The sequence below is a fragment of the Entelurus aequoreus genome, linkage group LG19, assembly GCF_033978785.1.
Source record: "Entelurus aequoreus isolate RoL-2023_Sb linkage group LG19, RoL_Eaeq_v1.1, whole genome shotgun sequence".
Taxonomy (NCBI): Eukaryota; Metazoa; Chordata; class Actinopteri; order Syngnathiformes; family Syngnathidae; genus Entelurus; species Entelurus aequoreus.
In genome coordinates, this window is record NC_084749.1 from 10,233,265 (window position 1) to 10,261,106 (window position 27,842).

The 27,842-nt window shown below is 34.6% G+C and overlaps 1 protein-coding gene across 4 annotated transcripts in view; it reads left to right on the top strand.

The window, feature by feature from the left end:
• The first annotated feature begins 3,938 nt into the window (after positions 1-3,938).
• Positions 3,939-27,842, top strand: part of LOC133634846 (excitatory amino acid transporter 1-like) — a 38,320-nt gene continuing 14,416 nt past the window's right edge. For 2 of the 4 annotated variants that reach the window (XM_062027485.1, XM_062027486.1), the window contains exon 1: positions 8,724-8,812. In XM_062027485.1, coding sequence (XP_061883469.1) covers positions 8,806-8,812 — 7 coding nt within the window. In that variant the 5' untranslated portion in view covers positions 8,724-8,805. Of the gene's footprint in view, positions 4,315-4,374; positions 4,422-8,723; positions 8,813-20,115; positions 20,182-27,842 lie in introns of those variants that run through there. The other 2 variants (XM_062027487.1, XM_062027488.1) reach the window with 2 other exon arrangements.

The following is a 27,842-nucleotide window of genomic DNA, read 5'->3' on the forward strand; positions in this document are numbered from 1 at the left end:
TATTTATTGAATTGATTTTTTATTGTTCTATTTAAAAATATGTATTTAATCAATTTTTTTAAATTTAGTATTTATTTTATTTAATTTATTTTTATTCATTTGGTATACAACGTGCTGAAGAGTTACAGATCACAAAAATATTGTTTTTAATAATAACATAAACATATTAAATACTGTTAACCCAGCTCCTCCACCCACCAAAAAAGTTAAATACATTTTTTTTTACAAAACGTATTAGAAATAGTTGGTGGATAGGTTCAAAATAATAATAATGTGTATTATTATTTTACTTTGAACTTTTGAAAAGGACCGCAGGAAGACTAGCCTGGCGTTTGTGCGTCGGCTAATGGGGATCCTCAATAAACAATAATCATGAAAACAACAGTTAGGATTCTCAAAAATGTAATATATTTCCCTGCTCCACAATTTTTTTCTATTTTTATGGGAAATATTAGGACGAGTTGCTGAATCAAGCAAAAAAAAACAACATAAATTAGACTTTTATTGCACGTGAGTCTGTTAACTCGGTAGCTGTTAAAAAAATAAAATCTAATGTTCGTTTTTTTAATTAGGTTTGATATATGTTTATTTTTCAATGTATTTATTTTCTTCTATTTAATTTTAAAAATATATGTTTAATTGTATTTTTTGTATTTGGATTTTTTTTCTCCATGTTTTTATTTATTTTGTTTTTTAAAATAATTTAATAATTGTTAATTTCTTTGTTAGTTGTACAATTTTCTGAAAAGTTCCTGATCAAAGTTAAATTATTAATAACATTATTATAAGTAGTACTAATATTAATATATATAATATTAATACTGTTAACCAAGCCTCTACACCCATCAAAAAACTTTCATTTTAATTTTTGCCATAAATGTTAGGAATGGTTGGTGGATAGTTTCAAAGTAATAATAATAATAAAAATAAAACAGCTGGGGTTTTCAAAACCTAAACAGCTTTACCTCCTCCACAATTTTCTTTTCTTGATTTTTATTAGAAATATTAGGAAGATTTGCTGAAGCAAGTACAAATAACATTTTATTGAATGTGAGTCTGTTAACTCGGTAGCTGTTAAAAAACCCGTAAATGTTTGGGGTTTTTTTCAATTTAATTTTTTAATTCAATTAAAAAAAAAAAGTATATATATATATATATATATACATATATATATATATATATATATATATATATATATATATATATATATATATATATATATATATATATGTATTTTATTTTATTTTTTATTTTTTTAATCTATTTATTTCCCCATTATTTATCTTTTTTTATCATTTATAATTTAATAACATTTGTAATTATTTATTAGGCGTACAACTTTCTGAACTTTGTGGCCAAACAGCTAAATTTTTGTTTCATTTGACCACAGAACTTTCTTCCAGAAGGTCTTATCTTTGTCCATGTGATGTCAGATGAAACAAAAATGGAGCTGTTTGGCCACAATACCCAGCAATATGTTTGGAGGAGAAAAAGTGAGGCCTTCAATCCCAGGAACACAAATCCTACCGTCAAGCATGGTGGTGGTAGTATTATGCTCTGGGCCTGTTTTGCTGCCAATGGAACTGGTGCTTTAAATGGAACAATGAAAAAGGAGGATTACCTCCAAATTCTTCAGGAGAACCTAAAATCATCAGCCTGAAGGTTGGGTCTTGGACGCAGTTGGGTGTTCCAACAGGACAAAGACCCCAAACACACGTCAAAAGTGGTAAAGGAATGGCTAAATCAGGCTAGAATGAAGATTTTAGAATGGCCTTCCCAAAGTCCTGACTTACCGAAGTACATGTCAAACTACTTCCTTAACGTAAATGACCGCCATAACCACAACACCAGGGGGTGCTCCACTAACCACGTTAAACCCAGATTCCGAACTAACAAAGGTCTTAACTCATTCTCTTTCTATGCCACATCAATGTGGAATGCGCTCCCAACAGGTATAAAAGAAAGGGCATCTCTATCCTCCTTCAAAACCGCTATAAAAGTTCACCTCCAGGCAGCTACAACCCTAAACTAACACCCTCCCCGGATTGCTAATAATCAAATGTAAACAATCAAATGCAGATTATTTTTCTTATGCCTTCTGATCTCTCTCTCTCTCTCTCTCTATGTCCACTACTTGATGTCCATATCCCCACCCCCCCCACCCCACCCCCCCTCCACACTCCTGATTGTAAATAATGTAAATAATTCAATGTGATTATCTTGTGTGATGACTGTATTATGATGATAGTATATATGATAGTATATATCTGTATCATGAATCAATTTAAGTGGACCCCGACTTAAACAAGTTGAAAAACTTATTCGGGTGTTACCATTTAGTGGTCAATTGCACGGAATATGTACTTCACTGTGCAACCTACTAATAAAAGTCTCAATCAATCAATCAATCAAAAACGTGTGGACAATGCTGAAGAAACAAGTCCATGTCAGAAAACCAACAAATTTAGCTGAACTGCACCAATTTTGTCAAGAGGAGTGGTCGAAAATTCAACCAAAAGCTTGTGGATGGCTACCAAAAGCGCCTTATTGCAGTGAAACTTGCCAAGGGACATGTAAGCAAATATTAACATTGCTGTATGTATACTTTTGACCCAGCAGGTTTGCTCACATTTTCAGTAGACCCATAATAAATTAATAAAAGAAGCAAACTTCATGAATGTTTTTTTGTGACCAACAAGTATGTGCTCCAATCACTCTATCACAAAAAAATAAGAGTTGTAGAAATGATTGGAAACTCAAGACAGCCATGACATTATGTTCTTTACAAGTGTATGTCAACTTTTAACAACTGTATGTATATATATATATATATATATATATATATATATATATATATATATATATATATATATATATATATATATATATATATATATATATATATGTGTGTGTATATAAATGTATGTATGTATATGTATATATATATATATATACAGTATATACAGGTATATATTTGGATATATATATATATATATATATATATATATATATATATATATATATATATATATATGTGTGTATGTATGTATGTATATGTATGACATTAGTATATATATATATATATATATATATATATATATATATATATAATGTGTGTATATAAATGTATGTATGTATATGTATATATATATATAGTATATACAGGTATGTATTTGTATATATATATATATGTATATGTATATACAGTATATGTATGTATGTATGCATGTATGTATATATATAAAACATTAGTATATATATATATATGACATTAGTGTTATATAATGATTGATATCATATATACTGTTAACCAAACCCCAGCAAACTAAATTTATATTAACAATTGTAATGAAACTTTTAAATTTTATCTATAAATATTAAGAACGATTGGTAGATAGTTTCAAAAATAATAATAAAAAAAACATTAATATTTCAAAAAAATTATCTTTACTTTCTCGACAAATGTATTATTTATTTATTTTTTCAATTTTTATTGGAAATATTAGGATGAGTTGCTGGGAATTTACAAAAAATACAATCACATACTCCTGCCCCAAAATGGTATAATTGTTAAAAATGTTTATGATTGATATAGTAAGACTGGTTTCTGGAAAGTGCCAACAAATGAAATATTGTTACCCAACAGTGCATAAAGAAGTAATATGTAAGTACACACAAAATGACAACAATAGTAATAAGTAAAGATAAACAAATGAAGTGAACTTGATGTATTTAATGATAGTTGTTTGGAATTAGTTGACACACTTTGACTGATGCTATGAGATTAGTACGAGTAATGATGATAGCGAGTGTAAGTAAGTAGTCAAAAAGTATGTTCTAGTGTTGAAGTGCTTGTGCAGTTAGTGAACATTGCAAATGTGCTGAGTGGGCAGCGGGCTGTCAAAGGGTTACACACGTTCCCTTGAGCAATGATGAGATGCACGTCGTCATAGCAATAGTGTGAGCGCACAGGAAGCTTCCTGCACCGGCACAGTGGGAAAGTAGCAAGAAGAGGAGAAGGATGCTGCCTTTTATCTCATCACCAGTGAAAGGTGGTGGACTCCATCAACTGACCTTGTCTGTCTTCTAGTGTTGCTGGCACCATCGGGTGCTTCCTCCTCAACATCTCCTCAAGCCGTCCTCCTCAACATCCTCCTCAACATCTCCTCAAGCCGTCCTCCTTGTCCCACACACAAGCTGATACTCGCTTGATGGAGCCACGTGGACGCGTGCTGCTGTGAGGGAGTGTGGAGCGTGTGGACAACAGCACTTACTTCACAATCTGAACGCGGACACGGCGGTCCCTCAGCTCAGGTGTGTTGGACTTTTTCCACATGACCTTCTGGAATGACACTTTTCATCCTTACTTTGTAGCTTCTTCAAGATAACACCACCTATTGACAGCTTGAACACAACCAAAGGTATCTATACATCCATCTATACATCCATCTATATATACATCTATACATCCATTCATATATCCATCTATATATACATCTATACATCCATCTATACATCCATCTATACATACATCTATACATCCATTCATATATCCATCTATATATACATCTATACATCCATCTAGACATCCATCTATATATACATCTATACATCCATCTAGACATCCATCTATACATACATCTATACATCCATTCATATATCCATCTATATATACATCTATACATCCATCTAGACATCCATCTATATATACATCTATACATCCATCTAGACATCCATCTATATATACATCTATACATCCATTCATATATCCATCTATATATACATCTATACATCCATCTATATATACATTCATATATCCATCTATATATCCATCTATACATCCATCTATACATCCATCTATATATACATCTATACATCCATTCATATATCCATCTATATATACATCTATACATCCATCTATATATACATTCATATATCCATCTATATATCCATCTATACATCCATCTATACATCCATCTATATATACATCTATACATCCATTCATATATCCATCTATATATACATCTATACATCCATCTATACATCCATCTATATATACATCTATACATCCATCTATACATCCATCTATATATACATCTATACATCCATTCATATATCCATCTATATATACATCTATACATCCATCTATACATCCATCTATATATACATCTATATATACATCTATACATCCATCTATACATCCATCTATATATACATCTATACATCCATTCATATATCCATCTATATATACATCTATACATCCATCTATACATCCATCTATATATACATCTATATATACATCCATTCATATATCCATCTATATATACATCTATACATCCATCTATACATCCATTCATATATCCATCTATATATACATATATACATCCATCTATACATCCATCTATATATACATCTATACATCCATTCATATATCCATCTATATATACATCTATACATCCATTCATATATCCATCTATATATACATCTATACATCCATCTATACATCCATCTATATATACATCTATACATCCATTTATACATACATCTTTACATACATCTATACATACATCCATTTATACATACATCTATATATACATCTATACATACATCTTTACATCCATCTATACATCCATTCATATATCCATATATATATACATCTATACATCCATCTATACATCCATCTATACATACATGTATACATACATCTATACATCCATTTATACATCCATTTATATATACATCTATACATACATTTATACATCCATCTATATATACATCTATACATCCATTCATATATCCATCTATATATACATCTATACATCCATCTATACATCCATTCATATATCCATCTATACATCCATTCATATATCCATCTATATATACATCTATACATCCATCTATACATCCATCTATATATACATCTATACATCCATTCATATATCCATCTATATATACATCTATATATCCATCTATACATCCATCTATATATACATCTATACATCCATTCATATATCCATCCATATATACATCTATACATCCATCTATACATCCATTCATATATCCATCTATATATACATATATACATCCATCTATACATACATCTATACATCCATTTATACATACATCTTTACATACATCTATATATACATCCATTTATACATACATCTATATATACATCTATACATACATCTTTACATCCATCTATACATCCATTCATATATCCATATATATATACATCTATACATCCATCTATACATCCATCTATACATACATGTATACATACATCTATACATCCATTTATACATCCATTTATATATACATCTATACATACATTTATACATCCATCTATATATACATCTATACATACATCTTTACATCCATCTATATATACATCTATACATACATCTATACATCCATATTTACATACATCTTTACATACATCTATTTATACATCCATTTATACATCCATTTATATATACATCTATACATACATCTTTACATACATTTATACATACATTTATACATCCATTTATACATCCATTTATACATCCATGTATACATCCATCTATACATATATCTTTGCATACATCTATACATACATCTTAACATACATCTATATATCCATTTATACATCCATCTATATATACATCTTTACATACATCTCTATATCCATTTATACATCCATCTATATAAACATCTATAAATCCAGTATACAATGTATACTATATACATCTATACATACACCTTTACATACATCTATATATACATCTGTACATCCATCTATATATATACATCTATTCATACATTTATATATACATACATCTTTACATACATTTATATATACATCTATACATCCATCTATATATACATCTATTCATACATTTATATATACATCTATACATCCATTTGGACATCAATCTATACCTGTATATACATCTATACATATATATTTACATCTATATGTACATCTTTACATCCATCTATATATACATCTATACATACATCTATACATACATCTATACATCCATCTATATATACAGGTATACATACATCTATACATACATCTATACATCCATCTATATATCCATTTATACCTCCATTTATATATACATCTATACATACATCTATACATCCATATTTACATACATCTATACATCCATCTATATATCTATTTATACATCCATCTATACATACATCTATACATCCATTTATACATCCATCTATATATACATCTATATATCGATCTATACATACATCTATACATACATTTATACATACATCTATACATACATCTATATGTACATACATCTATACATCCATCTATACATCCATCTGTACATACATCTATAGATCCATCTTTACGTTCATCTATACATACATCCATACATCATCCAGCTATACATCATCTATATATACATCTTTACATCCATCTTTACATCCATCTATACATACATCTATACATACGTCTATACATACATCTATACATCATCCATCTATACATACATCTATATATACATCTATACATCATCTATATATCCATCGATACAGTTATATATTTCATAGATCTATTGATCCCTCCATTCATCCATCATCCAACTATCGATTCATAGACATATTGATCCATCCATCCATCATCCAACGAGCGATTCATAGATCTATTCATCCATCCATCCAGCTAGTTAGCATTGAAGGTACACACACACAAAACATGTTCCTAGTAAGTCTGATGAAGTCCTGCCACACTTTCATACAACATATAGACTTAGTCCAAACATATTCCCAGATGTGACTTTCATACAACATATAGACTTAGTCCAAACATATTCCCAGATGTGACTTTCATACAACATATAGACTTAGTCCAAACATATTCCCAGATGTGACTTTCATACAACATATAGATTTAGTCCAAACATATTCCCAGATGTGACTTTCATACAACATATAGACTTAGTCCAAACATATTCCCAGATGTGACTTTCATACAACATATAGACTTAGTCCAAACATATTCCCAGATGTGACTTTCATACAACATATAGACTTAGTCCAAACATATTCCCAGATGTGACTTTCATACAACATATAGACTTAGTCCAAACATATTCCCAGATGTGACTTTCATACAACATATAGACTTAGTCCAAACATATTCCCAGATGTGACTTTCATACAACATATAGACTTAGTCCAAACATATTCCCAGATGTGACTTTCATACAACATATAGACTTAGTCCAAACATATTCCCAGATGTGACTTTCAGGAAAATCTTTTTTTTTTATTAGGTTTGTTCTTGTGAAATTTTGCAAACTGATAGCGACTCTAAATGTACTGTCGGTAGATGCCACTTGACTTTTGACTTAACCACAGATGTGATCTTGCACCGCGATAGGTGTGTGTGTGTGTGTGTGTGTGTGTGTGTGTGTGTGTGTGTGTGTGTGTGTGTGTGTGTGTGTGTGTGTGTGTGTGTGTGTGTGTGTGTGTGTGTGTGTGTGTGTGTGTGTGTGTGTGTGTGTGTGTGTGTGTGTGTGTGTAAGAAGGTCAGACCATGTGAGAAGCCTTTTCATGTCCGTCTGCTCATGAGAGCGAACTGTGCAGCTTTTATCATCATTGGATGCCTCTCTCTCTCGCTCTCTCACACACACACACACACACACACACACACACACACACACACACACACACACACACACACACACACACACACACACACACACACACACACACACACTTACACACACACTGCACTCTTCACAGCGTCACACAATATAGATGGAATTGTTTTGACATCGACACCAAACCATGAGCGGTGAGTTTGTGACTTTTTCTCCTGTGATGGAACACGACTCATTGGAATATTGTATGTTGTGATATTAATAACGTGTACTTGCTTAAGTAATCTGATGTTACACTGCTAAAAGTCAGTGTTCAAAAACAAGGGAAAAAAATACAAAAATTTGAGGTATTTTATTTGAACTAAACAAAATTATCTGCCAATAGAACAATAAAATTTGGCTTAACAATACTTTCCAAAACAAGTAAAATTAGCTACCCTCAATGAACCCAAAAATACCTTAAAATAAGTATATAATCACTAATAACAAGTGCACTTTTCTTGGTAGAAAAAAGAGACCTTTTTGCTCAATATGTTGAAAAATATTCTAAAATGAAGTAAATGCTAGTGCCATTATCTTGACATAATGATATGCGCTCGGCATTACATTTCTTAAAACCAGCAAACTTATACTAAAAACAAATTTATTGTTCTTGATGGAAAGGCAACAAGGCAACCGCTTGTTACTCTCGGGGTCTCCTAGCCGCTCTGGCAAATCATATTGCCTAAAAATGCATTTTTCCATCGATAACATGACATCATCGCGTCAAGTGTGTGCTCTTTCAGTCAATTAGTGCGCATATATACAGCCCGGCCCCCGGACAACATTTTTTTGATTGTAATTTTGAGGAATTTATCTAAATGTGCATGAACTATTTCTGTTCAAAATTGTTCGAAATGTCAAATGTTTAAATATTAACTGTCCGTTTACTGTACTGTGCCAACTGTACTACTATATGACTACCTATTTTCTATTGTTGTTTCATGCTTGAAATAAGAAATGATTACTTTAAAAAAAGCAGTTTTATACTTGTGAGTGTTGATGACACAGCTTTGCAACAGTTGATATTCTAGTTTCAAGCATGTTTTACTCAATATAGGTCATCAAATCTCAGCAACAAGCTGTAACATCTTACTGAGATCATTTAGGACCAAAACCCTTAAAACAAGTAAAACACTCTAACATAAAATCTGCTTAGTGAGAAGAATGATCTTATCAGACAGAAAATAAGCAAATATCACCCTTATTTGAGATATTTCATCTTACTTAGATTTCCGTTTTTGCAGTGTAGAAAGTATTTAGTGATATTAATAACGTGTACTCGGTTAAGTAATCTGAGTATGTTGTGTCCTGGTGTGTTTTGACACGGTGGTCTAAAGAGATCTTCTGTTGAGGTGTGAAATGCTGCACTCCCTCAGCAGCACACAAGTATGTCGTTTAAAAGTACAAATCATGTCGTAAACAGCAGTGTCTATTTGTTGAAAGTATCCCTTGATCCATCCACTTATCCATCCAGCCATCATCCATCTATGTCGATTCATAGATCTATCCATCCACCTATCCATCATCCATCTGTGGATTCATGGATGTATCCATCCATCCACCTATCCATCATCCATCTGTCGATTCATAGATCTTTTCAGCCATTCATCCACCCATTCACCTGTCCATCATCCATCTGTCGATTCATGGATGTATCCATCCATCCACCTATCCATCATTCATCTGTCGATTCATAGATCTTTTCAGCCATTCATCCATCCATTCACCTGTCCATCATCCATCTGTCGATTCATAGATCTATTGATCCATCTATCCTTGCATCCATCAACCTATGCACCATCCATCTGTCGATTCATAGAGCTATCATCCATCCATCCATCCACCTATCTTCATCCGTCTGTCGATCTATCGATCCATTGATCCATCCATTTATCCATCTAGCCATCCACCGTCCAACTGTCCATCATCCATCTGTCAATTCATAGATCTATCCATCCATCCACCTATCCATCATTCATAAGTCGGTTCATAGATGTATCCATCCATCCATCCACCTATGCATCATCCATCTGTCGATTCATAAATGTATCCATCCATCCATCCACCTATGCATCATCCATCTGTCGATTCATAGATCTATTGATCCATCTATCCTTGCATCCATCAACCTATGCACCATCCATCTGTCGATTCATAGAGCTAGCATCCATCCATCCACCTATGCATCATCCATCTGTCGATTCATAGAGCTAGCATCCATCCATCCATCCACCTATGCATCATCCATCTGTCGATTCATAGATCTATTGATCCATCTATCCTTGCATCCATCAACCTATGCACCATCCATCTGTCGATTCATAGAGCTAGCATCCATCCATCCATCCACCTATCTTCATCCGTCTGTCGATCTATCGATCCATTGATCCATCCATTTATCCATCTAGCCATCCACCGTCCAACTGTCCATCATCCATCTGTCGATTCATAGATCTATCCATCCATCCACCTATCCATCATTCATAAGTCGGTTCATAGATGTATCCATCCATCCATCCACCTATGCATCATCCATCTGTCGATTCATAAATGTATCCATCCATCCATTCACCTATGCATCATCCATCTGTCGATTCATAGATCTATTGATCCATCTATCCTTGCATCCATCAACCTATGCACCATCCATCTGTCGATTCAAAGAGCTAGCATCCATCCATCCATCCACCTATCTTCATCCGTCTGTCGATCTATCGATCTAGTGATCCATTGATCCATCCATTTATCCATCTAGCCATCCACCGTCCAACTGTCCATCATCCATCTGTCGATTCATAGATCTATCCATCCATCCACCTATCCATCATTCATCAGTCGGTTCATAGATGTATCCATCCATCAGTCCACCTATGCATCATCCATCTGTCGATTCATAGAAGCATCCATCCATCCATCCATCCACCTATCCATCATCCATCTGTCGATTCATAGATGTATCCATCCATCCATCCATCCATCCATCCACCTACCTACCTATCCATCATCCATCTGTCGATTCATAGAAGTATCCATCCATCCATCCATCCATCCATCCACCTAGCCATCATCCATCTGTCGATTCATAGATCTATCCATCCATCCACCTATCCATCATTCATCAGTCGGTTCATAGATGTATCCATCCATCCATCCACCTATGCATCATCCATCTGTCGATTCATAGAAGTATCCATCCATCCATCCATCCATCCATCCATCCATCCATCCACCTATCCATCATCCATCTGTTGATTCATAGATGTATCCATCCATCCACCTGTCCATCATCCATACATCTGTCGATTCATAGTGATATCATCCATCCATCCATCCATACACCTATCTATCATCCATCTGTCGATTCATAGATAATTTCGGTCATCCATTTAGCTATCCATCAAGCAATTATCCATCCATCTAGCCATTATCCATCCATCTAGCTATCATCCAAGGATCCATCCATCCACCTATCATTATCCATCTGTCGATTCATAGGCCTATCGATCCATTGGTCCATACATCCATCCATCATCCATCTGTCCACCATACATCTGTCAATTCATAGATATATCCATCCATAATAACGTGTACTTGGTTAAGTAATCTGATGATAGAAAGTATGTTGTGATATTAATAACGTGTACTTGGTTAAGTAATCTGATGTTAGAAAGTATGTTGTGATATTAATAACGTGTACTTGGTTAAGTCCAGTTTTTTTTTCGGACTATAAGGCACACTTAAAATCCTTTATCCTTTATGCCTAATGCACGGAATCATTTTGGTTGTGCTTACCGACTTTTGGTACATGGTGAAATGATAAGTGTGACCTGTAGATGTCAGTCACACATAAGAGATACATGTAGACTACAATATGATGGCAGTCACACATAAGAGATACATGCAGACTGCAATATGACTCAAGTAATCAACACCAACATTTTATATGTTCCATTAAAAAATATTGAACATTACACACGACGCTCAAAAATCGATCAGATTGTTTTGGTACGACTTTGGTAAGCTATCTAGGCCTTATAGTCCGGTACGCCCTATGGTCCGGAAAATAGGGTGCAATCGCTCAATGATTTGGACAAGCTGGTGCAGAACTGGGGCTTGGTGATGCTAAAGTCATTAGCATGCGCTAACAAACCGTACTGAGCAGAGTAAACAGGTTGTGTTGTGTGTGATAGTGTGAATGCCCAATACCCAGAATTCCATTTTGCCCATTGAAAATAAATGGGACTTTTTTTTTATTCAAACATCCACACACTCCACTTACCTAAGGCAATCAAACTACCAAGTACAAAAAAAATTCCCGGTTTCCCAAAGCCCTATTTTCACCTCTTCCTGGAAAGTTTTCATAATCCACATTTTTCAACCGTTTCTGACCATTCCTTCTTAGTTGTGACAACAAATGCTACTATTTTATTCCCGTACAAATTCACCGTTTTCCCGAGATTCCAGGAATTCCCAAATACCAATTCTCAATTACTACGTCGACAGTTTTCGACCTATTCCAAAAATTCCAACACCGACCCCGTGTGGGGAAAAAAAAGGAACCGGTATCTACAGTACTTAAAGGAATAAAGGAAGGTGTTTTTACGGTGCGTTCAAGGACTGCTGAACATAGTTGGATACCACAACACCTGCCAGAACACTCTTATCAGCAAAGCATAAGAATCACAAAACATACAAACTGTCAGGTTCAAACACTGATGACATCTATTAAACAAGACAAGAGGCAAAGAAGTAAACAGAGACAGAATTCAATTTGGACTCAATTGAGGAAAAACGCCTGGACACACTGTACTCTTGTACAGGCTCCAGCACGCTCTGCCAAAAGATTGCACTCCTTCTTTATTTGACTTTCTCCGACCACCTGACCACTGCTTCCACTTCCAGAGGGAAGTGGGTCGTAAACAGCGTTGCCTTTGGTTACAGAATAGTTCAAAAGAAGAGGTCGTAAAATAGTTCAAAAAGAGTTCCATAAAATAGTTCAAAGAGAGTTCGTAAAATACTTTAAAAAGAGGTCCATAAAATAGTTCAAGAAGAGTTCGTAAAATACTTCAAAAAGAGGTCGTCTGGAAATTGGGCAGATCCTTGGTTCTCTCCGCTTTGAAGTCCTTGGGTTAGAACAATATCTTTCTGTTGATTACCATACATGAGAGAAAACAGGAACACCTTCATCTTGCTTCCCCCCCTACACAGTGGAGTTTTACGAGCCTTACTCTTGGTAGGTTTCAAAGACAGCTTTTGTCTTCTTGTCAGGAACTCTATGTAATACAAAGTTTTTGTGATAATTTAAAACAATTATTCTAACACAAACAGTGTTTTTTTCTAACAATCTATTTATGTATTTCAGTTATTTTTTTAAACGTAAAAGATTTCAGTGTGTATAAGTACCGTATTTCCCGGACCATAGGGCGCACCGGATTATAAGGCGCACTGCCGATTAATGGTCTATTATTTTTTTTCTAAATGTTAAACCAGCGGTCACCAACCTTTTTGAAACCAAGAGCTACTTCTTGGGTAGTGATTAATGCGAAGGGCTACCAGTTTGATACACACTTAAATAAATTGCCAGAAATAGCCAATTTGCTCAATTTACCTTTAACTCTATGTTATTATTAATAATTAATTATATTTACACTTAATTGAATGGTTTAAAAGAGGAGAAAACACACAAAAAAATGACAATTAAATTTTGAAACAGTTTATCTTCAATTTCGACTCTTTAAAATTCAAAATTCAACCGAAAAAGTAAGAGAAAAACTAGCTAATTTGAATCTTTTTGAAAAAATTAAAAAAAGAATTTATGGAACATCATTAGTAATTTTTCCTGATTAAGATTCATTTTAAAATTTTGATGACATGTTTTAAATAGGTTAAAATCCGATCTGCACTTTGTTAGAATATATAACAAATTGGACCAAGCTATATTTCTAACAAAGACAAATCATTATTTCTTCTATATTTTCCAGAACAAAAATTTTAAAAGAAATTCAAAAGACTTTGAAATAAGATTTAAATTTGATTCTACAAATTTTCTAGATTTTCCAGGATAATTTTTTTGATTTTTAATCATAATAAGTTTGAAGAAATATTTCACAAATATTCTTCGTGGAAAAAACAGAAGCTAAAATGAAGAATTAAATTAAAATGTATTTATTATTCTTTACAATAAAAAAAAAAAATTTACTTGAACATTGATTTAAATTGTCAGGAAAGAAGAGGAAGGAATTTAAAAGGTAAAAAGGTATATGTGTTTAAAAATCCTAAAATCATTTTTAAGGTTGTATTTTTTCTCTAAAATTGTCTTTCTGAAAGTTATAAGAAGCAAAGTAAAAAAATGTATGAATGTATTTAAACAAGTGAAGACCAAGTCTTTAAAATATTTTCTTGGATTTTTAAATTCTATTTGAGTTTTGTCTCTCTTAGAATTAAAAATGTCGGGCAAAGCGAGACCAGCTTGCTAGTAAATAAATACAATTTAAAAAAAAGAGGCAGCTCACTGGTAAGTGCTGCTATTTGAGCTATTTTTAGACAGGTCAGCGGGCTACTCATCTGGTCCTTACGGGCTACCTGGTGCCTGCGGGCACCGCGTTGGTGACCCCTGTGTTAAACACTTCCTTGTGGTCTACATAACATGTAATGGTGGTTCTTTGCTCAAAATGTTGCATAGATGATGTTTTACAGATCATCTTCAAGCCGCTTTCTGACAGTCTCTTCAGGATGCGCCGTTTTGTGGGCGGTCTTATTTACGTGGCTCACATTCGGCAGCGTCTTCTCCCCGTCATCTTTGTTGTAGCGGTGTAGCGTGCAAGGACGGGAGTGGAAGGAGTGTCAAAAGATGGCGCTAACTGTTTCAATGACATTAAGACTTTACTTCAATCAATAACGGAGCAGCGTCTCCTCATCCGGAAACAACAACAAGGCCGGAAACGTGTCCCGTGAAAAAACGTCCGACCGGAACTCTCTAATAACTAAAGTTCCTTGGGTGAATAATGTAAAGTCACTACACCGGTTTGTTTTAGCGCTTTCATGGCGAGTTTACTGACAGATATAAGTAAGAACTTTACGCTACTTTATATTAGAAATGGCAACAGCAGAGGATGAATGTCACATAAGAGGAAGATAGAGGAAAAAGAAGAAGCTTATCGACTTTTTAGGATTCATGCAGATCCCAAATACAGATCAGCAGGTACCAGAAGGTAAGAAAAGTTGCTTTTGCATAATATTGCGAATCAAAACGCCAGATAATGTCTTACCTTATACACACACCATAATAATACTCCTATGTTTAATGCGCCGACAATCCATCAAGCGGTGCAGCTTCATAGCTTACCAAAGTCGTACTAAAACATTTTGATAGATTTTTGAGAGCCGTGTGTAATGTTCTATATTTTCCAATGGAACATTTAAAATGTTGGTGTTGTTTACTTGAGTCATATTAAGTTAAAGTACCAATGATTGTCTCACACACACACGAGGTGTGGCAAAATTATTCTCTGCAATTGACCCATCACCCTTGATCACCCCCTGGGAGGTGAGGGGAGCAGTGAGCAGCAGCGGTGACTGCGCCCGGGAATCATTTTTGGTGATTTAACCCCCAATTCCAACCCTTTATGGTGAGTGCCAATCAGGGAGGTAATGGCTCCCATTTTTATAGTCTTTGGTATGACTCGGCCGGGGTTTGAACTCCCAACCTACCCATCTCAGGGCGGACACTCTAACCACTAGGCCATGTTGCCATCATAGTGCAGTTCTTCACGTATCTCTTATGTGTGACTGCCATCTACTGGTCACACTTATCATTACACCGTGTGCCAAATAAAATTGCTTCGAGGTCGGTAAGCAAAACCAGAATTATTCCGCACATTTGGCGCACATCAGAATCAGAAATACTTTAATAATAATTATCACAGGGAGACAGAACAGGATCAAACATTACAGGGCGACAGAACAGGATCGCTGACGGGTCTGCCAACTTCCGGCGCCCCTTACAAAAAAGGTGAGAAACAGGTAAACGCTGGGGGGAGGAGAAAAAAATATTCAGTCGAAGCCTAGGCCCCTGGAGACGGGGTGCAGACTGAGGCCAAGGGGGGAAAAACCTCATAGCCATAGCACACATAAGCATGTAAGTGCGCCTTATAGTCCGAAAAATGCGGTACTTTTTGAGCACATTCAGCAATACCATGATAGTAATAATAACCGTTACCATTTTGGTCACAATTACCGCGATAGGAAATGTTCATATGCGTCATAGGACGAGGTTTCCACGACATTTTGTGAATTTGTCACGTTAGAGCAGTGTTTTCAACCTTTTCTGAGCCAAGGCACACTTTTTTCATTGAAAAAATCCCGAGGCACACCATCAGCAGAAATAATTGAAAAATGAAACTCAGCAGCCGATATTGACGATTAAAAAGTCGTTCTCGCAATTGTTGCAACTATAGCTCTTGTCTCAAAGTAGGTGTACTGTCACCACCTGTCACATCACGCCGTGACTTATTTTGAGATTTTTGCTGTTTTCCTGTGTGAATTGTTTTAGTTCTGGTCTTGCGCTCCTGTTTTGGTGGCTTTTTCTCTATTTTTTGGCATTTTACTGTAGCAGTTTCATGTCTTACTTTGAGCGAAATTTCTACTTTGTTTTAGCAGTCAAGAATATTTCAGTTGTTTTTATCCTTCTTTTGTGGGGACATTGTCGATTGTCATGTCATGTTCGGATGTACTTTGCGGACGCCGTCTTTGCTCCACAGTAAGTCTTTGCTGTCGTCCAGCATTCTGTTTTTGTTTATTTTGTAGCCAGTTCAGTTTTAGTTTTGTTCTGCATAGCCTTCCCAAAGCTTCAATGCCTTTTTTAGGGGCACTCACCTTTTGTTTAATTTTGGTTTAAGCATTAGATACCTTTTTACCTGCACGCTGCCTCCCGCTGTTTGAATGCAGATTTTGTGTAGCATTTCAAGAGAATCCCAACATAACTGAAACAGCCTGGGAAATATGTTGTTGTCACTCTGGAAATAAAGAACACACATCATCAAAGCCATTAAAGAGCGCAATCATATCATCTGCATAGTTGGCACACCCCGCGCCATTAAACACTCAGGTATTTGCTTATCTTACCTTAACTTTCTAATCGACAGAACGGGTGACAACGGGAACACGTTGTGAAAAAGTAACGTTTTCTACCGGCGCTGAAAAGATGCACTCAGGGCTTGTCGAAACGTAAAAGTTGCATTATGCGTTCTGGTCAGTAACAATGTTATTTGTATCATTCTAGTAGCACTTTATGAATAACTAGATGAGGCAATTCCTGAAGGAATTGCGTGTGAATGCTCCAATGCTGAAGTTGAACTGAAATCCTGGAATTTTTTTTTTTTTAGAATTGTTGAAGTAGAGCACACAATTCCTGAACAGGCTGAATATTTTGAAGTTGGAACAGTTTGAATCAGGTAAAAATTGTGGGAGTTGTGGAACTTTGAAGAATGTCCCATTGATTTAAGTGGGAATTTAAATCAATTTTTGAAAAATTGGGAATTTCTGGAAAAGTGGGAATTTTTTGGAAAATGGTAAAAAAAACTTGTATGAGTTAAAATGGTTGGTATTGGAATTTTTCAAATGGGTCGAGATATGTTGAAGTAGTAACATGTTGAATTGAGAAATGGTATTACGTAATTCCTGGAATTTTTGGGAAAACCGGGAATTTTTCCAGTAAAAAAAACAACTTCGTTTTTTTGTCCTAATTAAGAGGAATGTTTTGACGGTTCAACGGTTGAAGTGGGTGGGAAAATGTGGGAGGAGGAGTCGCCAGGAAAAAAGGGTGGGAATAGGGCTTTGGAAAACCAGGTATTCTGGAAAATCCTGGAATTTTTAGGAACTTAGAAAAAGAGTAGTTTCAATTTCCAGAATGGTGAAATGTGTTGAAGATGGAATGGTTTGAATAGGTTGAAAAATGTGGAAATGTTAAAAGTTTGAACAATGGCCAAATCATTTTGAACGGGAAAAATGTGCCGGAAAACCTGGAAATCTGGGAATTTTGGGGAATTTGTCAAGGGAAAGCCCGCGATTCCCGAATAGGCTGAACAGTTTGAAGTTGGAACAGTTTGAATCGTGTGAAAAATGTGGAAGGTAGAGCGTGCCAAAATGTGGAGAAGAATAATAATAAATTGAATACATAGATTAATTTTGGTGTAGATTACGGAATTCTTGGAATTTCGGGAAAACCGGGAATGTTTCCAGTAAAGTAAGGATGTCCTAATTAAGAGGAATGTTTTGACGGTTGAACGGTTGAAGTGGGTGGAAAAATGTGGGAGGAGTAGTCGCCAGGAAAAAAGGGTGGAAATAGGGCTTTGGAAAACCAGGTATTCTGGAAAATCCTGGAATTTTTTTTAACTTAGAAAAAGAGTAGTTTCAATTTCCAGAATGGTGAAATGTGTTGAAGGTGGAATGGTTTGAATAGGTTGAAAAATGTGGAAATGGTGAAAGATTAAAAAATGGCCAATTCATTTTGAATGGGAAGAGCCCACAATTCCTGAACAGGCTGAATATTTTGAAGTTGGAACAGTTTGAATCAGGGGAAAATTGTGGGAGTTGTGGAACTTTGAAGAATGTCCCATTGATTTAAATGGGAATTTAAATCTATTGAAAAACATTGGGGAATTTCTGGAAAAGCGGGAATTTTTTGGAAAATGTTAAAAAACTTGAATGGTTGGTATTGGAGTTTTTCAAATGGGTCGAGAAATGTTGAAGTAGTAACATGTTGAATTGAGAAATGGTATTACGGAATTCCTGGAATTTCGGGAAACATTTTTTCCAGTAAAAAAAAACAACTTTGTTTTTTGTCCTACTTAAGAGGAATGTTTTGACGGTTGAACGGTTGACGTGGGTGGAAAAATGTGGGAGGAGTAGTCACCAGGACAAAGGGTGGAAATAGGGCTTTGGAAAACCAGGTATTCTGGAAAATCCTGGAATTTTTTTTAACTTAAAAAAAGAGTAGTTTCAATTTCCAGAATGGTGAAATGTGTTGAAGGTGGAATGGTTTGAATAGATTGAAAAATGTGGAAATGGTGAAAGTTTGAAAAATGGCCAATTCATTTTGAATGGGAAAAATGTGCGGGAAAACCTGGAATTCTGGGAATTTTTGGGAATTTCTCTTGGGAAAGCCCGCGGTTCCCAAATAGGCTGAACAGTTTCAAGTTGGAACGGTGTGAATCGGTTGAGAAATGTGGAAGGTAGAACGCGCCAAAATAATATTAATAATAAGTTGAATAAATAGATGAATTTTGGTGTAGAAAACCATGCTTTGGAGCATTCACACAATGATGTGTATACCAATCCACAAAAATGATGTTGGATTAGGCACAAGTCATACCTTTTTCGCACTCTTGAAGAAGGCGTAGAAGCGGATAAGGAGGGCCGGCTGTACTGTGATTTGGTGTGTTTGTAGACGTTGCAACCTACTTAGATAAGAAGTGAGCGCCACGTGCACGCTGCCTCCTGTTGCTCGACGCCGCGCTACACGGTAAGATTATTCAACTGTTAGATCATCCTTTTCTTGTTGATGAAAGTGTTATCTACTCGCTGGAGAGATATAGTTGCCATCCAGCCAACGGAACAGTAGAGGTGATTTTCTATTGAATATTGGCTGAGGTTAATAATTATTGTGTTAGGCAGACTTGCGGCGGTGGGTTGTGGGTAGGGGGATTACATCAGTGTTTTTAGAGGTACAGTCTGGTGTGACGTGGGAGATGATCTAATTTGGCCTATTTGGGTTAAAAATATTTTTTGCAAGCCAGTAATTATAGTCTGCAAATGATGTGTTGTTGTTGAGTGTCGGTGCTGTCTACAGCTCGGCAGAGTAACCGTGTAATACTCTTCCATATCAGTAGGTGTCAGCAGGTAGCTAATTGCTTTGTAGATGTCGGAAACAGCGGGAGGCAGGGTGCAGGTCAAAAAGTATCTAATGCTTAAACCAAAAATAAACAAAAGGTGAGTGCCCCTAGGAAAAGGCATTGAAGCTTAGGGATGGCTATGCAGAACGAAACTAAAACTGAACTGGCTACAAAGTCAACAAAAACAGAATGCTGGATGACTATTAATTATAATTTTTGGATACTCTCCGTAGCGCTCCCAAAATATTAGTAATAATTTTGGAATACTCTCCGTAGCTCTCCCAAAATATTAGTAATAATTTTTGTATACTCTCCGTACCTCTCCCAAAATATTAGTACTGATTTTTGGATACTCTCCTTACCTCTCCCAAAATAATAGTAATAATTTTTGGATACTCTCCGTACCTCTCCCAAAATATTAGTAATAATTTTTGGATACTCTCCGTACCTTTTCCAAAATATTAATAATAAATTGTGGATACTCTCCGTACCTCTCCCAAAATATTAGTAATAATTTTTGGATACTCTCTGTACCTCTCCCAAAATATTAGTTATAATTTTTGGATACTCTCCGTACCGCTACCAAAATACTAGTAATAATTTTTGGATACTCTCCGTACCTTTTCCAAAATATTAATAATAAATTGTGGATACTCTCCGTACCTTTCCCAAAATATTAGTAATACTTTTTGGATACTCTCCGTATCTCTCCCAAAATATTAGTTATAATTTTTGGATACTATCCGTACCTCTACCAAAATATTAGTAATAATTTTTGGATACTCTCCGTACCTTTTCCAAAATATTGATAATAATTTGTGGATACTCTCCGTACCTTTCCCATAATATTAGTAATAATTTTTGGATACTCTCCGTACCTTTTCCAAAATATTAATAATAATTTGTGGATACTCTCCGTACCTTTCCCAAAATATTAGTAATAATTTTTGGATACTCTCTGTACCTCTCTCAAATTATTAGTAATCATTTTTGGATATCCTGAGTAGTCATGAGTTCAATCCCGGCCTCTGGATCTTTCTGTGTGGAGTTTGCATGTTCTCCCCGTGACTGCGTGGGTTCCCTCCGGGTACTCCGGCTTCCTCCCACCTCCAAAGACATGCACCTGGGGATAAGTTGATTGGCAACACTAAATTGGCCCTAGTGTGTTAATGTGAGTGTGAATGTTGTCTGTCTATCTGTGTTGGCCCTGCGATGAGGTGGCGACTTGTCCAGGGTGTACCCCGCCTTCCGCCCGATTGTAGCTGAGATAGGCTCCAGCGCCCCCCGCGACTCCGAAGGGATTAAGCGGTAGAAAATGGATGGATGGAATTTTTGGATATTCTCCGTACCTCTCCCATAATATTAATAACAATTTTTGGATACTCTCCGTACCTCTCCCAAAATATTAGTTATAATTTTTGGATACTATCCGTACCGCTACCAAAATACTAGTGATGATTTTTGGATACTCTCCGTATCTTTTCCAAAATATTAAAAATAAATTGTGGATACTCTCCGTACCTTTCCCAAAATATTAGTAATTATTTTTGGATACTCTCTGTACCTCTCCCAAATTATTAGTAATAATTTTTGGATACTCTCCGTACCTCTCCCAAAATATTAATAACATTTTTTGGATACTCTCCGTACCTCTCCCAAAATATTAGTAATAATTTTTGGATACTCTCCGTACCTCTACCAAAATATTAGTAATAATTTTTGGATACTCTCCATACCTCTCCCAAAATATTAGTAATAATTTTTTGGATACTCTCCTTACATCTCCCAAAATAATAGTAATAATTTTTGGATACTCTCCTTACCTCTCCCAAAATATTAGTAATAATTTTTGGATACTCTCCTTACGTCTCCCAAAATAATAGTAATAATTTTTGGATACTCTCCGTACCTCTCCCAAAATATTAGTAATAATGTTTGGATACTCTCCGTACCTCTCCCAAAATATTAGTTATAATTTTTGGATACTATCCATACCGCTACCAAAATACTAGTAATAATTTTTGGATACTCTCCGTACCTTTTCCAAAATATTAATAATAAATTGTGGATACTCTCTGTACCTCTCCCAAATTATTAGTAATAATTTTTGGATACTCTCCGTATCTCTACCAAAATATTAATAACAATTTTTGGATACTCTCCGTACCTCTCCCAAAATATTCGTAATAATTTTTGGATACTCTCCGTACCTCTCCCAAAATATTAGTAATAATTTTTGGATACTCTCCGTACCGCTCCCAAAATATTATTAATCATTTTTTGGATACTCTCCGTACCTCTCCCAACATATTAGTAATATTTTTTGGATACTCTTCGTAGCTCTCCCAAAATATTAGTAATAATTTTTGGATACTCTCCATACCTCTCCCAAAATATTAGTAATCATTTTTGGATACTCTCCGTACCTCTCCCAAAATATTAGTAATACTTTTTGGATGCTCTCCGTATCCCTCCCAAAATATTAGTTATATTTTTTGGATATTCGCTGTACCTCTCCCAAAATATTAGTAATAATTTTTTAATACTCTCCGTACCGCTCCCAAAATATGAGTAATAATGTTTGGATACTCTCCGTACCTCTCCCAAAATATTAGTAATAATGTTTGGATACTCTCCGTACCTCTCCCAAAATATTAGTTATAATTTTTGGATACTATCCGTACCGCTACCAAAATACTAGTAATAATTTTTGGATACTCTCCGTACCTTTTCCAAAATATTAATAATAAATTGTGGATACTCTCCGTACCTTTCCCAAAATATTAGTAATAATTTTTGGATACTCTCTGTACCTCTCCCAAATTATTAGTAATAATTTTTGGATACTCTCCGTATCTCTACCAAAATATTAATAACAATTTTTGGATACTCTCCGTACCTCTCCCAAAATATTCGTAATAATTTTTGGATACTCTCCGTACCTCTCCCAAAATATTAGTAATAATTTTTGGATACTCTCCGTACCGCTCCCAAAATATTATTAATCATTTTTTGGATACTCTCCGTACCTCTCCCAACATATTAGTAATATTTTTTGGATACTCTTCGTAGCTCTCCCAAAATATTAGTAATAATTTTTGGATACTCTCCGTGCCTCTCCAAAAATATTAGTAATCATTTATGGATACTCTCCGTATGTCTCCCAAAATATTAGTAATAACTTTTGGATACTCTCCGTACCTCTCCCAAAATATTAGTAACAATTTTTGGATACTCTCCGTACCTCTCCCAAAATATTAGTAATCATTTATGGATACTCTCCGTACCTCTCCCAAAATATTAGTAATAATTTTTGGATACTCTCCGTACCTCTCCCAAAATATTACTAATAATTTTTGGGTACTCTCCGTACCTCTCCCAAAATATTAATTATAATTTTTGGATACTCTCCATAGCTCTCACAAAATATTAGTAATAATTTTGGGATACTCTCCGTACCTCTCCCAAAATATTAGTTATGATTTTTGGATACGCTCCGTACCTCTCCCAAAATTTTAGTAATCATTTTTGGATACTCTCCGTACCTTTCCCAAAATATTAGTAATCATTTTGGGATACTCTCTGTACCTCTCCCAAAATATTAGTAATGATTTTTGGATACTCTCCGTACCTCTCCCAAAATATTAGTTATTATTTTTGGATACTCTTCGTAGCTCTCCCAAAATATTAGTAATATTTTTTGGATACTCTCCTTACCTCTCCCAAAATATTAGTAATCATTTTTGGATACTCTTCGTACCGCTCCAAAAATATTAGTAATATTTTTTGGATACTCTCCGTACCTGGCTCCCAGTGCCACTCCCAAAAAAAAAAAAAAAATTTAATAAATAAAGCTTGTCGTCACCTCTCCCAAATATTAGTAATATATTTTGGATAATCTCTGTACCTCTCCCAAAATATTAATAATATTTTTTGGATGTTCTCTGTACCTCTCCCAACATATTAGTAATCATTTTTGGATACTCTCCGTAGCTCTCCCAAAATATTAGTAATATTTTTTGGATATTTTCCATACCTCTACCAATATATGAGTAATATGTTTTGGATACTCTATGTACCGCTCCCAAAATATTAGTTATAATTTTTGGATACTCTCCGTACCTCTCCCAAAATATTAGTAATCATTTTTGGATACTCTCCGTACCTCTCCCAAAATATTAGTAATCATTTATGGATACTCTCCGTACCTCTCCCAAAATATTAGTAATAATTTTTGGATACTCTCCGTACCTCTCCCAAAATATTACTAATAATTTTTGGGTACTCTCCGTACCTCTCCCAAAATATTAATTATAATTTTTGGATACTCTCCATAGCTCTCACAAAATATTAGTAATAATTTTGGGATACTCTCCGTACCTCTCCCAAAATATTAGTTATGATTTTTGGATACTCTCCGTACCTCTCCCAAAATTTTAGTAATCATTTTTGGATACTCTCCGTACCTTTCCCAAAATATTAGTAATCATTTTGGGATACTCTCTGTACCTCTCCCAAAATATTAGTAGTGATTTTTGGATACTCTCCGTACCTCTCCCAAAATATTAGTTATTATTTTTGGATACTCTTCGTAGCTCTCCCAAAATATTAGTAATATTTTTTGGATACTCTCCTTACCTCTCCCAAAATATTAGTAATCATTTTTGGATACTCTTCGTACCGCTCCAAAAATATTAGTAATATTTTTTGGATACTCTCCGTACCTGGCTCCCAGTGCCACTCCCAAAAAAAAAAAAAAAATTTAATAAATAAAGCTTGTCGTCACCTCTCCCAAATATTAGTAATATATTTTGGATAATCTCTGTACCTCTCCCAAAATATTAATAATATTTTTTGGATGCTCTCTGTACCTCTCCCAACATATTAGTAATCATTTTTGGATACTCTCCGTAGCTCTCCCAAAATATTAGTAATATTTTTTTGATATTTTCCATACCTCTACCAATATATGAGTAATATGTTTTGGATACTCTATGTACCGCTCCCAAAATATTAGTTATAATTTTTGGATACTCTCCGTACCTCTCCCAAAATATTAGTAATCATTTTTGAATACTCTCCGTACCTCTCCCAAAATTTTAGTAACATTTTTTGGATACTCTCCGTACCTCTCCAAAAATATTAGTAATATTTTTTGGATACTCTCCGTACCTCTCCCAAAATATTAGTAATAACTTTTGGATACTCTCTGTACCTCTCCCAAAATATTAGTAATAATTTTTGGATACTCTTCGTACCTCTCCCAAAAAATGTGTAATAATTTTTGGATACTCGCCGTACCTTTCCCAAAATATTAGTAATAATTTTGGATACTCTCTGTACCTCTCCCAAAATATTAGTAATAATTTTTGGATACTCTTCGTACCTCTCCCAAAAAATGTGTAATAATTTTTGGATACTCGCCGTACCTTTCCCAAAATATTAGTAATAATTTTGGATACTCTCTGTACCTCTCCCAAAATATTAGTAATAATTTTTGGATACTTTCCGTACCTCTTCCAAAATATTAGTAATACTTTTTGAATACTCTCCATACCTCTCCCAAAATATTAGTAATCATTTTTGAATACTCTCCGTACCAATCCCAGAATATTAGTAATAATTTTTGGATACTCTCCGTACCTTTCCCAAAATATTAGTAATCATTTTTGGAGACTCTTTGTACGACTCCCAAATTATTAGTAATAATTTTTGGATACTCTCCGTACCTCTCCCAACATATTAGTAATATTTTTTGGATACTCTCTGTACCTCTCCCAACATATTAGTAATCATTTTTGGATACTCTCCGTACCTCTCCCATAATATTAGTAATCATTTTTGGATACTCTCCGTACCTCTTCCAAAATATTAGTAATAATTTGTGGACACTCGCCGTACCTCTCCCAAAATATTAGTAATAATTTTTGGATACTCTCCGTACCACTCCCAAAATATTAGGAATATTTTTTGGATACTTTTCGTAGCTCTCCCAAAATATTAGTGTAATTTTTGGATACTCTCCGTACCTGTCCAAAAATATTAGTAATATTTTTTGGATACTCTCCGTACCTGGCTCCCAGTTCCACTCCCCAAAAAAAAAAAAAATTAAATAAATAAAGCTTGTCGTCACCTCTCCCAAATATTAGTAATATTTTTTGGATACTCTCTGTACCTCTCCCAAAATATTAATAATATTTTTTGGATGCTCTCTGTACCTCTCCCAACATATTAGTAATCATTTTGGATACTCTCCGTAGCTCTCCCAAAATATTAGTAATATTTTTTTGATATTTTCCGTACCTCTACCAATATATGAGTAATATTTTTTGGATACTCTATGTACTGCTCCCAAAATATTAATTATAATTTTTGGATACTCTCCGTACCTCTCCCAAAATATTAGTAATCATTTTTGAATACTCTCCGTACCTCTCCCAAAATTTTAGTAACATTTTTTGGATACTCTCCGTACCTCTCCAAAAATATTAGTAATATTTTTTGGATACTCTCCCTACCTCTCCCAAAATATTAGTAATAACTTTTGGATACTCTCGGTACCTCTCCCAAAATATTAGTAATAATTTTTGGATACTCTTCGTACCTCTCCCAAAAAATGTGTAATAATTTTTGGATACTCGCCGTACCTTTCCCAAAATATTAGTAATAATTTTGGATACTCTCTGTACCTCTCCCAAAATATTAGTAATAATTTTTGGATACTTTCCATACCTCTCCCAAAATATTAGTAATAATTTTGGATACTCTCTGTACCTCTCCCAAAATATTAGTAATAATTTTTGGATACTTTCCGTACCTCTCCCAAAATATTAGTAATAATTTTTGGATAATTTCCGTACCTCTCCCAAAATATTAGTAATAATTTTTGGATACTCTCCTTGCCTCTCCCAACATATTAGTAATCATTTTTGGATACTCTCCGTAACTCTCCCAAAATAGTAGTAATAATTTTTGGATACTCTCCATACCTCTCCCAAAATATTAGTAATCATTTTTGGATACTCTCCGTACCTCTCCCAAAATATTAGTAATACTTTTTGGATGCTCTCCGTATCCCTCCCAAAATATTAGTTATATTTTTTGGATATTCGCTGTACCTCTCCCAAAATATTAGTAATAATTTTTTTAATACTCTCCGTACCGCTCCCAAAATATTAGTAATAATGTTTGGATACTCTCCGTACCTCCCCCAAAATATTAGTAATAATGTTTGGATACTCTCCGTACCTCTCCCAAAATATTAGTTATAATTTTTGGATACTATCCGTAC